This window comes from Anomalospiza imberbis, chromosome 18, assembly GCF_031753505.1.
Source record: "Anomalospiza imberbis isolate Cuckoo-Finch-1a 21T00152 chromosome 18, ASM3175350v1, whole genome shotgun sequence".
NCBI classification, from domain to species: Eukaryota; Metazoa; Chordata; class Aves; order Passeriformes; family Viduidae; genus Anomalospiza; species Anomalospiza imberbis.
The window spans coordinates 3,312,175-3,326,313 of NC_089698.1; the positions used below are offsets into that span (position 1 = coordinate 3,312,175).

The following is a 14,139-nucleotide window of genomic DNA, read 5'->3' on the forward strand; positions in this document are numbered from 1 at the left end:
AGTAAAGGAGAACGGCATAGACTGAGCTGATTTTATTTATGCAGAACCGAAGGATGAGGCATCTTTCAGAACAAAAACGAAGGTCTAATATCAAGATTGGTTTCAGTGCTCTGAACAGCTTGGTGTCAGCCAACTCCAAGTCGGTAAGTACTGCGGCAGCACTTACAGTTTAACGTGAAATGTAAGAAAGAACCATTCCAAAAGCCTTGTTAATAAATGTAGTCATTTCACTGCTGAGTGGTCAGCTGAGCACAGCAGAGAACACACTGCTGGAACACAGCAATGAGCAGAGGTAGAATGGTAGCTCAGGTAAATTCCTAGGATTTCCTACACCATTGAGATCTCTGCCTCCCAGCATGGTCAGTTCAGGTGATCTGGAAAATCTCATTAGGACTCTTTACACCACCCAGCTGTCTTTAAGAATCAGGGCCATTTTTCCCCCTTTCACTTGTCATTTGTGCTTTTTAATTGGTTCCTCCAAACGGAAGAGTATATTATTTCCTTTGATGGGTCCTTCTGTGTAATAACTTCAGGTTTCCCAAACTAAAAAATTTATATTATCAACTTAAAGCAGTGCTTCTACCAGCACTATAAATCTGTCTGGAGATGTAGCACGTACTTCAGTATTTAAGTAAGAAGTGTAAATATTTTTAAGAGGACAGATAATGAAATAAAACAGAAATGTAATTTATGGAAGAAGACAACCCCTACAGACACATTTCTCTGTACTGGAGTGTGAAGAGGATTCAGAGAAACGCAGAGTTGAGTATCTGAAGTGTTTTGCTCTGCCTGACCCTGTGCTTTTACACACAGTGAAGGAAAATTAGAAGGTGCTGGAGTGCAGGTTAGGAGGGCAAACTCATCATGAGCCTCAGGCCGTTGCAGGAAGTGAGCTGTGTGTCTGTTTGGCCTAGATCAGCCATGCCATCACGCTGCAGAAGACAGTGGAATACATCGCCAAGCTGCAGCAGGAGAGGACCCAGATGCAGGAGGAAACCAGGCGCCTCCGGGAGGAAATCGAGGAGCTGAACGCCACCATCCTGTGAGAACGGGGAGCCCCCAGGGATGGAGCAGCACCTTCGGTGGTGCCAAACAGCAGGGAGTGGGTGCTCAGTGTGACACCAGGGAGCAGATGGGTGTTGGACAGAACAGAGCTGCTGCCAGCTGCAAGCAGAGCTGCTGTGGGATGGGCACTGGTGCAAACTGTGTGGATTTCAGCAAGCTCTGAGCACGGAATGCACAACAGTGGCAGCATCAGGAAGGATGTGTCAGGTCAGAATAGTTCTGAGAAGAAGTCAGCGAGGATGTTTTTATAAAGCTCATTGGTGGTTGAACTCTCACTCTTCACAATGGCTTTGCTGCAGTTTTCTTCTCAAATGCAGTCAGTTTTTATAAAAAATTGTGACTGAGTACATAAGACACAGAACTTGGGCTCCAGAAGTTTGCCACTGGCTGAACATAACTGGCGTAAATCACTTCACCTTCCCAGTGCCTCAGTTTGCTCTGTGGCTTTATGATTATGTACTATTGCAAAGCACATTGAGAACTGCACTGGCTTTACTTCCATCTCCAGAAGGTTCAGGCTTAGGCATGACGTTAAAATTAGCGGTAAATCAAAGTATTTTTATTTTTCTTGCAAGATATAATGAAGTCTGCTTAGTTTTATTTTTAAATTGGTCTGTTTTATAAGAATCTCCATTACATCTTCTTCTGTAAAAGTGCTTCAGAGTAACTGTCAATTTTTCCTTGACTCCTAATGTTCCTAGTCCTTAATGGATGCCCAAAATTACTTTGATTTCAGTTTCATTGTTTGTAACCAGAAGTGTTTGTAGCAGCTTGATAAATCATTTTGCTGCATCAATATATGCAAAGTTGTTGGGAAAAGAGTTTTTATTCCTGACTGGGGCAGTTACACTCTGAGGGGATCATGCACTGGGAAGCCCCTCCACCAGAGATACCAGGAATACACAATTTTCTCGTGCTGCAGTTTAGTTTGGAAGAGAAATGTATCCTTTGTGGTGAGATTCTGACCTCCAAACATCTTCTCAGTTCTTGCCAGCAGCAGCTCCCTGCTACCGGGGTTCCTATAACACGGCAAAGGTTTGACCACATGAGGAAGATGTTTGATGAGTATGTGAGAAGCAGGACCCTGCAGAACTGGAAGTTTTGGATTGTATCCTTTTATACCAACCTGATGAACCTGGGCTTTGGTACCGGTACTTTTAGAGCCAAGAACTTGGGATTCTGATGCTGTGACTTTAAGCCAAGTTCCTCAAATAGCAAATGTCCTCAGTTTTCATCCACATCTGCGTGTGGATATGGATTCTTGCAGAACTTGTTCACCTCAACGTGTGGGAGGTAACTGCAAGGTAAAATGCAATGCAGAGGCAAGGTTTTCTTGCTAGGTTATTGTACTGCAAGAAATCTTTTGTGGGCTCTGCTGTAACTGCAGCTCTGGTTGACTTTTGGGAAATGTACATAGACAATAGCAAAGATTTCAGGGGAAGATATTTTAAAATACAATTACTTAAACATTGCAATCATTCTGGCAGTTGAAGTCCATTTAGAAATCCAGTGTTTTCTCTGCCATAGCCTTTCCCACAGAACGTTTTGAACTCCCCCTTTGTTGTGTCCCTTAACATTTGATGGTTTGCAGTTCAGCATTATTATTAAGCCATTGTTTGAGTCCTTCAATGGGATGGTTTCCACAACAAGCTTTAAGGATCTGAACGAAACTGCACTGGCCTGGTTGGATCAGCACTGTTCTCTTCCTGTTCTGAGGCCAAGTAAGTGAAGTTCCATCCAGCAGCTCTTCAGATCACAGAAAGTATGATATAATAGCATTTCTTAAAAGTCAGAGGACGGCAAAGAAAGCACATGATGCCGAATGTGGCTTTCGCTTCCTTTTTGTCAGCTCAGTGAAGAGTTGACTCTGAAGAGAGAGAAAAAAAATTGTTGAATATACCAGAATTTAAACAGTCTTTAACTACATTTAAATTTCAAAAGCTTGGATGTCATTGGAGTATGTTTGGCAGTGTGATTTATCTCATAATGAGGGAAGACATCTGAGGTTTGTATTTAGCCTTGGAGTGACCTTCTGTTTGGGCATCACTCATGATTTTTTCCCTCTTGCCTTTCAGCAAGTATTTAATTTCTGTTTATTCCTGTCAAGGGGCGCTCTATTTTGCAGAAGAAATACCAGTCAGATTAGTAGCTTTTCCTGATGCTTTCCTGCCTTTTTTTCTTGTTTTATAGTGGTGCTGGACACCCTGCGGCAGCTGAGCAGGACCACCTCGATCCTGTCGGACCCGTTGCGGCTGCCGGAGCAGGCGCAGGAGGCTGTGACGAAGGTGAACAAGAGAGCTGGGGAGACCTAACAACCAAAGACACTGAGGTGTTTGACCCAGGGGTGGAGAACCTGCCAGGCCCTGCCTGCCCAGGCTCCTCCAGTCAGTGCACTTTAGAAAGGATTCTCTCCATCACCTGAGACATTGTTCGGGGCTCCTGGCCCTGCCTTGCGAAGAGGTGCAGGTGATGCAGCGTTGTCAGAACGTTTGGGTTCCTCTCCAGTGCTGTGCTGTGCTCTGTCACGTGAGAAAAAACACCAAGCTCAGGTAAACTCAGCAGGTTTGAGCCCTGCAGGCAGCAATAGATCTCCATCAATGCATCCTTATGCAACTAATGGAACACCCTCAGTTCTCTGAAGTGTAAATCCTGTACACTAAGGAATGTGTTCTTCAAGGGGAAAAAATACTTCGGGTTTCATGAAGCAAAATGTGCTTTTTATTTTGTTCTCTGGTATTCGGTTCCATGTGTTTTACTTGAATAGTGAAAATTGTTGAACAGGATCATATGAAAAACCAAAGGAGAAGAAAAACCTGTCAGTGATGTCAACTCCATGGCAAAAATACTAGAATTAAAATCTCAGGCTGTGTTTTGTGTATTTTTATTTTAATGAGTGTATCATTGCATTTGATCGTTTTCAAGACGTGCTTTATTTTCTAGTAAATAAAGAGCTGATTTAATTTTTTTTTTTTATATAGCCATTGCAAGGGAGTAGCAGGCTGTGCAGTAAGTGCAAGAAAACAGTTTTAGATTGTATAAATTCTGCAATTAGGATAAATACATGAATTTTATATCAGGTTAATCAATGAACTATTTTCTTGCACTCTGCACAGTTCAGCTGCCATCCTCACAAAACGTGCACATATAAAACACATCCATAGGTAAATGTAGTAGCACTTCAGAGACAAGAATTGAGTTTGTAATGTTAAAAAATTGGCTTTTTTATTATCTCAGAAGGTGTATCAAACCACACAGACTTGCAGTCAGTTCTTTGCTTCTTTGTCTTTTTTTGCTTCTTCTTTTTGCCTTCTGTCTGAAAAACCTGAAGGACTTTTCTAGGCCTGGTCTGGATGGGAAGGTTCTGTTCAACATGAATTGTAGAACATGTAAAAATAACTTTAAAACTCAAAATACTGCATAACATTTTTCTGTGACAATCTCAGCACAATCTCTGCTGCAGGTAAACTGAGTCTCGTTCCAGCAGTGATTGTCCATCCTGAGGCAGCACTGGGATGTTCATTCCAGCTGATTGTTCACAGTCTGGATGATCCCACGACCCTTGTAATTCCACTCACTACTTGATCCTGATTGTTCAGAGCTATGCAAACGGTGGGAACACTTCCCCTGAGCAGTTTTCTTCCAGTTCCAAGGACAGGCTGGAGGTGCTGTGCAGCCTCTCCCAGTGGGAAAATGAGGAATAACTGGAACACTTGGGGGTTGCACACTCTGAAATGGGCTCAGTAGGTTCTCCTTGGGGAAAGGAGCTTTCTCAGCATTGTCCCAAATCTCCTCCACTTGGTGGGTCAGAGTTTGGAAGGCAATAATGGGCTTGGGGAGTAGGGTTGAGCACAGGTGGAGGTTTTGTTCTTGTTTCTCCTTTGTCCTGAGTTTTTGCAGCTAATGGCTTTCCTTGCAGAGTTCCTTCTGTGAGAGCAGCACTGTAGGAAGGACAAGGTACAAAAGGGTGAACCTCTCCCTGGATGGAGGGACTGAGGACTGAAGGGGAAGGCAGAATAGCACATTTTGTACCAACACTGCTTCCTGTAGCTGTGCAGGCAGAGGGGACATGATTTTCTTTCTTTTTTTTTTTTTTTTTTACAGTAGATTTGACACGTAATTTGAAGTTTGTGGCACATGTGAAAACCTGTGTCCCTGTGACAGAAGCAACAAAATTCCAAGTCTCAGCCAAGGAATGGTGTGCAAAGGTTGTCATAGTAATTAAATAGTGAGTAGATTTTCTGGAGGGATCCACTGCCAGATCTTTCATTATGTGATTAATTAAGCAATATTCTTTTGGCTACATCTGGGTAAGAAGTGTTAAATAAGTAAATCCTTTTTTTAATTAGTGCTTTCAGTGCTCCCATTTTTGTCACTAGTTGTGAATTTGACTCCAGTACAATCATTGCACACTGTGATGAGCTGGGGATGTCCCTTTTGTCCTTTCCTCAGTGGGCTGATCTCACTGTGTGTTAGAAATGTGTCTGGGTTTCTAGCAAGAAAGCAGCAGGCATATTGTCCAAGAGCTGGTGTTTTTGCTGACCTTTTCAGATGAGCAGATCCTGTAGTGCCTCCCTTGCAGTGTGATCTCCTGCTTGTCAGCAGTGATGGTGTGTGATTTTTACCATTTCTGGTATCGATGACGTGGGAGTTTTGTCCCAACAATCACAGTGCAGTGCAATTATCCTTCAGGGCCCAGGGGGATCTGAGAACTGAGACCCTAACATCCCATATCTCACTGAATGGATTAGAAACTGAAAGCAGCCTTAAAGGAACAGGGAGGGGTAATTCACCTGAACTGCCAAAAACTTTGTCCATTCACAGTTTTGATGTGTATGGAAAACTCATCCATCTGATTGCACCATGAGCTGGTTACAGTTGGAGGGAAAGTGCTTGTTTAACAAATTGTGGTTCAGAAACAAACTCAAAGCACTATTAAAAACCTGCAAATCTTAAAGAGAAAAAAGTATTGCTTACTTGCTTGCTTAGGCAGGAGTGTAGGAGGGAGGAAAGGAAAAGTGAAAAGATACTTTCCACTAGTGCAATTACCAGAAATGATGTGGCCGCTCTTTGAAGCGGTGATTCAATATGTTCTTGTCACCCTATTGTTGCAGATTAGAATTCTTTTTTTGTCAGTCAGCCTTGTGAGGAGAGTGACTTCACTTCATTTGGAAGCACAGGAGGAGAAAAGCTGGTTTATGTCTCACATCTGAACACTAGAAGCACTAAAGATTGGTATGGAAGGAGATGGACCACGTATGTACTAGGTCCTGCATAGTTTTTCACTTTGATTTATGTTTTAACACCTTAGTCTGTCTTTCTTACCCATGGAGGAGTTAAAATACTTTCTTTTTTTCTTCAAAGTTTGGTAACACTTTCTCCTGTAATTTAAGCACTCTGATTTCCTCAGGGTCACCAAAGTAAGCAAGCCAAACACACAGTGCCTCTAGTCTGCACAGAATTGCAGGCGCTGCACATCTGTCTGGTGCTAAACTTTTGGAGAACCCCCATATAACTGAATATAAGTTGTATCCTGTCAAATCCAACATGTTTCACTCAGTAAAGGAGTGGCTAAATAACTTATTTATGGCCTGTGATACGCACAAAGTCAAAATGGGATCGTCTGCTGGTTCCTTCTGACCTCAAATAGTATTAATTGGTATATTGTGGATGGCCCCACCCCAAAGACAAATTTTTGAGAACTTGGGCATTATCTGGTGTAGTAATTAGCTTGTATTGTAGTTATTGGCCTCCTTTTAGCAGGAGGAAGAAGGGGTGAAGGTCCAGGAGCAAACTAGAATTGAAGGAATTTCTGAGGAGTAGGATCAGAGACAAGTGCACACTTCACCATGACAGTCTGATCTCTGCACAAAACCAAAGGATTCTTGGTTAATACCATTTGACCTGACTGGGATGTTCTTCCATGCTTTTCTAGACCCCTGGGGAGGGCTTCCTTGAAGGGAGGGGTCTGCTAGAATGTTTCCATCTGTGCCTTAGATCTTGGTGTTGTGTGTGCATTTGATTAATTATAAGTCATCCATTGTTCCCCCTAAAATGATGCTGTGTGGAAAATTCAGAGAATGGAGGAAGTGGGGCTTCCCTGGCTTTTCAAAGGGTTTTATCTGTGTGGCATTGCTGTGACTTACAGACTGAGGTTGTGAGTAACTGTTTCTGTGTTTGGAAAAAATGGCATCTTCCCTGCTGAATCCACCCCTCTCCACTGCCGTGTGCAGGAATATGTGTGCACACATGGACATAATCTCTGCTCTGCCAAACACAGGGAACAGGCAAGGGCTTAAACCTCTACATCCGAAATGGCTTCAAAAGACAAAGGGCTGTCAAATGTATTGAAAAACTGCATCCCTTTGTATCTTCAGGGTTTTTTACATTCCTCTGTGTGTGTGTGTGTTTGTGTTCACATGTGGTAGAAGGGTCAGGGATACGTAAATGTAGTTTTGTTTGCTTTTAAAGCCCAAAACTGAAAAGCAGTTTGAGAACAGGAGAGGGAAGCTCACTGCAGGAATGTTAAGATAATGCTTGCTTGAAGGCTGTTTCACTTTCTCAGTTTCTGAAGTGAGTAATTCTTGCCTTGATGTTGCCAGCTAGAAGGTACTGCTGAAAACTGAATGGGTTTTTCACTGTTTTCTCCTCTTCTTTCAATTTTTTTTTGTTCCTTCCCAAGGAATTGCATGGAAAACCACCAAAAAAACAAAAGGTTGATGACATAGAGTTCAGGTTCTTTAGGGATTCAGTCACACCCGTCTTGGAAGACTGTGGACAATTGTTGATAACTTCTAGGAGTTTTTTAAATTAGGTGAGACATCAGGAGTTTTTCTATTACTCCTCAATTTATACACTTGAGTTTCAGAGGAGGTGATTTGTTTTGGGCTTTTTTCTTTTATAGCACCCCAATATTTTTCCCACAACATCAGTTAAAGCTCTAGTTTTCTTTGGTTTCATTCTTGGTTGGATTTTCTGCTCATTTACTGTGTTAGAGCAGAAGTGGTAGAACCAAACTGTAGCTTTATCTGTAAAACTTGAGATCTTCAGTTACAATTTCAGTAACTTCAGTTACAATGAAACACACCTTTGGTATATAATGGAAATAATTTCTAGCCACTGTCTGAACTTTTTATATCTGAACTTTTCCAACATGAGTAAGGTTTTCAGTCAAAAGATACCAATGTTATGAGCAAGCCTTTTAACAATACAGTGAATAAATAGATTGTTTTCTTCTTCTAACCTTGTATTTAAATGTGTTTTAAGTGAATGGAATTCATTCTTGTTAAGAAAAAAGAAAAAAAAAAAAAGCTTGAAGGTATGAGGACTTCAGGTTGTGCTCTTGCTTTGCTTAGGTTTCCTGTTCTGTTGCATGACAACTTCTGTTGTGCTGTTGATATGTAGCACTTTTCAGTAGGTCTGTTAAATTGTGCAATGCATTTTTTTATATTTACAACCAAAACAATAAAGGATATTTTTTGGAAGAAACTGGTTTTAATGCCTTTCTTTTCTGACTGGAGGTGAGGAAATGGTAAGTAGAGTTGTTCCTGGACCAGGGTTGGCACCTGGCATCCTTTTTGCAGCTCTAAAAGGTGACAAGAGCTCATTGCCTTGTGAACAGTGCTGGAGTTATCTTTGGATCTGTGTGTTTGGCATTCCCAGGGCAGGGAATGTGTTCTCTGTGGAGTTGCTGAAGTTGGTACTCTTTTTGGGATTGATGTCAGTGTTAGACACTGAGCTGCTTAAGTCCATTTTAAAAATGAAATTAATAAATCTGCCTTTAATGACTGATTTTTGTTTTCCCCAGTAGGACACTCCAGCTCTCTGTGCTTCAGTTGTCACCTCCCTGGCATTTTGGATTTTCTTGCCTAGTGGAAGGAGCAGTGAGGCTCTAGTTGAAGTGAAAGGTAATAGAAGAGTGAAAAGAAGGATTTTATTTTGAAATCACCGCACAAGAGTTTGTGCTGGTTGACGTTACCCTTGTGATTAGTGCTTTTGGTTTGGTACTTTGATGAGTCAGGCCTGTGGTTCCAGGAGGTACAGCAGGGTTCCAAAACCCTGCATTTAATTTTTCAGAAATCACAAGCTTAATCTCACATAAAGCATTTTGGTGGGAGCATTTTGAGAGAGCAGTGCTATTTCAACAGCGATAAACCAACTCTTCAGCCTGCCTTCACTCTTGACCAAGCACTACGAATGCCAGAGTTATTGCAGTGATGCTATCAGAGCTCTCTGGGAGGAAGCTGTGGCTGCAGAGTACTGTTTCTGTATTATTGATTTAGTGGTGATTTCAGGGAGGCTGCTGTAACTTCAGCTGAGGTGTCAAAAGAGTTTGTGAAGTGGTTTCTTTTTGTGGCTGGCCCTGCAAATCCTTGAACACTGCCAAAAGTGGACCTACACTTGCTCTGTGGAAATGATGCCAAATGAAATCATTGCTGTAAGTGATTTCACAGCCCAGTGATTTCCCTTTTTTTCTAAAAGAATGGAATAGAATGCTCAGATTTTTATTTATTTATTTTAACCTATATTTTCCCTCAGGAGGTCATCTCTGCACTTTCTTCAGGAGGTGGGCAGACAAGGAGTGGTTATTTGGGTGTTGGGGAAGTTCCCTGTGTGCAGACACAGAAGAGCCCCTGTTATCATCCAGAGATGTTTAACACGTTCCTGTTTCGGAACAAGGTGTGTCTGTCACACCCCCAGTGCCTTTCCACCACCAAATGGAAACAAACCCAGAAAAGATGACACTCATCACATCCCTGGGTCCTGCTGCTCCCTTCTGCCACTCCTTTCAGAGCCCATCTGTGACTCCTCCATCCAAACCCTTCATTCCTCATAGGCCTCAAAAGCTTTGTTTTCAACCAGGATAAAAGGGGAGCTGCATGGCAGGAGGTCTTTGCTGGTGACCAACTCATGATCACAGCAGAGGTGCTCCCAGTGGCACAGGTGTATCCCCCAATTTGCAGCCCTCCAGGGCTGGGGAGGATTTCTGTGAGCCCTGGTAACCCTGCACCAGGAAGGCCACAGGGCTGCAGGTGTTCTCTCACTGTTCTGCCTGGGGCTGGTGCCTTTTCCTCGGCAGTGACTGTCTGAGTGTTCCCCCCCGGGGAAGAAAACTCTTCTTTCTCAGGTAGCTCTTCCCTTGATGTGAGTTTGGACAGACCGGCTGACTCACTTTGGCATCTTGTTAGCACTGCTGAGGAAGCATTTCCTCTCGAAGGAAAACACTTTTGTTGAGCTATTTATATCTTTAGAAGGCGAAACAAAAGCCATGCATGGGAGAGGAAACCACGGGAGCTTCTGTATAATCCTCTGGTTCGGAAAGGCTTAAGTGGTTTGTGTGATGTTTAAACCCTCGGGTGTGACTGTTTTCCTCCTCTGAGAGGTTTGCTGACCCCACCTGAAAAGGTCAGGCAGGTGTTGCTTCAGCCTTGGGGACAAGCACAACCACAGGCAGTGATTCTTTTTTCCAGCTACTCTTCTTTTTTCTGTTAAAAATGAAGGCTGTGAGGTTGGAGTTTCACTTTTATGTCATCACGATGTGACATCTCCACAGTTGTGTCTGAAATGGGGCCTGTTTGGGAGGAATTCTTCCCCTGGCTCCAGCAAGGAGCTTGGTCCCTCAGTTCCCCTTGGAAAACTCAAGTGCTTTTCTAGGACCCCCCCCAGACCTTTGCGGGGCTGGCAGTGTAACTCAGTTGATTTCAACCTCACTTTTCCTGGAGAAGTCTGAGCAGAACAGGGCCAGTACAAAATATATTTTAGTAAAAAATGAATCCAGCAATATTTGTTTTATTTAATATTTTAATTAAGTTCCAGTTTCTATCCAAAGGTGGTAACAGGAAATGAGTAAAACCATTAATCTACTAAGTAGCAAGTAGATATCTTTCAGTATTAAAATATAGGAGTTTAAAATATGAATAAATAAATATATAAACTAATTGCTTAAATAGATTTATAAAAATAGATGTGTTTTGTAAATTCTTAAATAAAATTCACTAGTAGAGAGAGAAGTACAAAATCAGCCTGCTGACAATCAACTTTTCTTTTGAGAAACAACTGCAAGATAAAAATATAAATAACATTAAAATTACTGAAATTACACTTTTCTGATATATCAGGGTTGGTTAATTAAATTACCTTGACTCACATTAGTCCATCCTTATTATATGCTGTTGCAAATAAGACAGTATAAATAGTTTTATAATAAATACAATCAATAACACATTCATCCTTTAAATATTAAATTAAACTAGATGATATAGAGAATAGCAAGTACATTATCAATGTTCATCGTGGCATCAAACTGATCCCATAACCCCTGACAGGTCTCATTTACAGAGACCTGTCTTCAAGTTATTTTTTCATCCTGTCATATCAAACTGCTGCTTCAGAGTACAGCTTTCCTGTAAGCTGCATGATGTCCTCATATTTCTTTAAAACCCACCAGATGTAGGTTTTTGTGTCTGCCTCGCTCATGGGCTGGCCCTGGGGCTCCACCTGGGGCAGGTCCTGGCTGCTGCAGGTGTAGAAGGCAGTGCCTTGGCTCAGCGTGGTGCCCAGCTGGTTGAGGTTGGCCTTGACCACGCCTTTGGAGCTCTCGGTGCAGAAGGTTTCTATGTCACCTCCCAGGGTTTTCAGAATGTTGTGGATGTGGTGCAAAGCACAGCAGTTTGCCTGGAAAGCTGGACATTTGGGTATTCTGTCTGCCATGTCTCTGGCGTTGGACATAACTGTCCAGGGCTCAGGGTGGAATGTTGCAGAGATACACTTGTGCTGTGGGGAAGGAAGAGGAGAGAGAAATTGTTAAATTGTTAATCTGTTGGTTTCCCTTTCTCATTTTCGTACCCATTTTTGGGGTTTTTGGTTGTGGTTCAGTCTTGTATCTGCCCTTGCTCCAACTGCCCTGAAATAATGCAATGAACACTTTCCTACTTGCATGGAATACAGAGAGGAGCTAGTTTAGGTTTTAACCCAAATACTTCTTTTCTGGTAGTCTTTCTAGTGTTTTATAATAATTCAAGAGATTTCTCCACAGACATAGGCACAGCACATGGAAATGGTGCACTTACATAGAATTCAAACAACTCATGTGCTTTCTGTTGTATTACTGATGCAAAGGTCGGGATCTCCGTAGTGAAATGATTCTGCCTCTGTCCTGTAGTCACTTTGCTTTCTGATGTCTCTGTCGGTGCCATGGAGCCCAAAGGAACCAGTAAACAGAAGAGGAAGATTGCAAGCATGTTGATCTCTGCATTCAGATGAAGAGAGGAAACCAAAAGGAAAGAAAGAATACAATGATTAGTCTCAGTCTTCTGCATAGCTTTTTGCAAATCTTAATAGTTTCATGCAACGTGATACATTTTTAAAGCATACAGGCATGAAGTGGCTGAGCTAGAGATGAACATCAGCCAGGGCAACCTTACAGCCTGTAGTAAGGGTAAGTCACACCCACCTGCTCTGCATTCCATGGCGGGATGGGACAGCAGTGGCTTGGCTGGAAGCTGGCGTTGGAGCTGGTTCTGGTGCTTCTGCCTGCCTGGAGTGCTGTGGATGGGGCCAGCCAGGCTGCATTTAAGTGCTGTGGAGTCCTGCGTCAGTGGCTCCCCCACAATACTTTTTTTTTTTTTTTTTTTTTTTTTTGCCTGTGATAATTCGGGGTTTTTTTTTATTTTTTGAAAGATTACATCGAAAGTTGATTCAAATGTGTCTTCACTGATTGTGATCTACGTGCACAGTTTCAAGCTGACATAGAGGGTGTCCTGTGTCATCTCTTTGACTAAGAGCTTGGCTTGGCCATCCCATCTAAATCTTTGGGCTCTCCAAAGGGTGAGATTTAGAACATAAACTCTTGTTTCATTTATAAAGGTGGTTGGAAGCACATTATTGCTGCCCAAAGCCATTGCTTCTCCTGCAGAGTCAGTGTAAGAGTGGGCCAATGCAGGGAGTGAAAAAGGCTTGTGTGCAAGGTAGGTCAGGCCTCCAGTTCCATGCATAAATCCTTCTGCTGGATGCCTGTAGACCCTGTTCCCAAGGGATGCTCAGGATCCCCCCTCCCCACCCCTGTTGCCCATCTCTCCAACTCCCCTGAGGCTGTTTTCTGCTTCCAGTAACCAAATGCAGGAAATTCTCATGGACACCAAAACAGAACAGGTGCTAAGTAATGCCAAGGAAAAGATGAGTTACCATGGCCTACAGAAAGGACAGTTCTGGCAGACACTTATTTTATTTGAGGGTTTTATTATTATTTGGTGGGAAAATGGAGACAGAGAGAAAGAGAGCTGTTTCTTTGTACATGGCGTTCTTTAGGAACAAAGGGGGGTACAAATGGCTCCTTTCAGGCAGAAGGGTGATCTTGAAGGATTTCTTATTTAGAAGCACCAAACCTGCAAAGATGCAGTTGGTCAGTGGCCCACATGAAGATCTGTGGAAGGTGCAGGAGCTTGTACATAAAAGATGCCCCTGGGCACTGCCAGCCCCCTTCCAGCTTTCCCAGATGGGCACAGCCAGGGAGATCAGACTGGGATCTGGTCTTCCCCCAAGAGCAGGAGGATCTCTTTGTGCAGCACTGAAGACAATGGGGCCTAGTTATTTTAAATAGTGATGCAAATAAAAGAAGCAGAATTTTTACAGCTTTGCTTTTCTACAAAACACAATTCAACCACTGGTAATTTTCTTTCCAAGACTTTCAGAAGATTTTACTTCATTTTCTCCTAAGGACAGCACTTTACCTGGTTATTCCACTCCAGGACATGCCATTATCTCATAGCCTGTGCATGCTGTGCACATCCTTTCCGGTCTGTACAGGGCTGTGATAAGCTGCTGAGCTGATAAGGGAGCAGGTCAGCATCCGTCCTGTAAAACCCAACCTGAGAAGTTCAGCTTTCCACCACGTAACCATCAGACATCACAGAGCAACTGCAATTCATTTGGTGAAGTTCTGCTGACACATGCTGCTCTGTCAGCTCTCTAAAATGGAATTTGTGGCCATTGCCGCAACACCTGTCACTGGAAAAAGGAAACTAATCTCCGCGTGTGAAGACCTGATGCTGACCTGAGACACAGCTGTGGCTTTTGTTC

At 42.7% G+C, this 14,139-nt stretch overlaps 1 protein-coding gene across 2 annotated transcripts in view; it reads left to right on the plus strand.

The window, feature by feature from the left end:
* The window catches only part of MLXIP (MLX interacting protein), a 44,022-nt gene extending 35,472 nt beyond the window's left edge, over positions 1-8,550 (plus strand). For both annotated transcript variants that reach the window (XM_068208486.1, XM_068208485.1), the window contains 5 exons: positions 45-143; positions 915-1,042; positions 2,050-2,173; positions 2,657-2,786; positions 3,256-8,550. In XM_068208486.1, the coding sequence (XP_068064587.1) occupies positions 45-143; positions 915-1,042; positions 2,050-2,173; positions 2,657-2,786; positions 3,256-3,377 (603 nt within the window). In that variant the 3' untranslated portion in view covers positions 3,378-8,550. The remainder of the gene's footprint in view (positions 1-44; positions 144-914; positions 1,043-2,049; positions 2,174-2,656; positions 2,787-3,255) is intronic.
* The last annotated feature ends 5,589 nt before the right edge of the window (positions 8,551-14,139 follow it).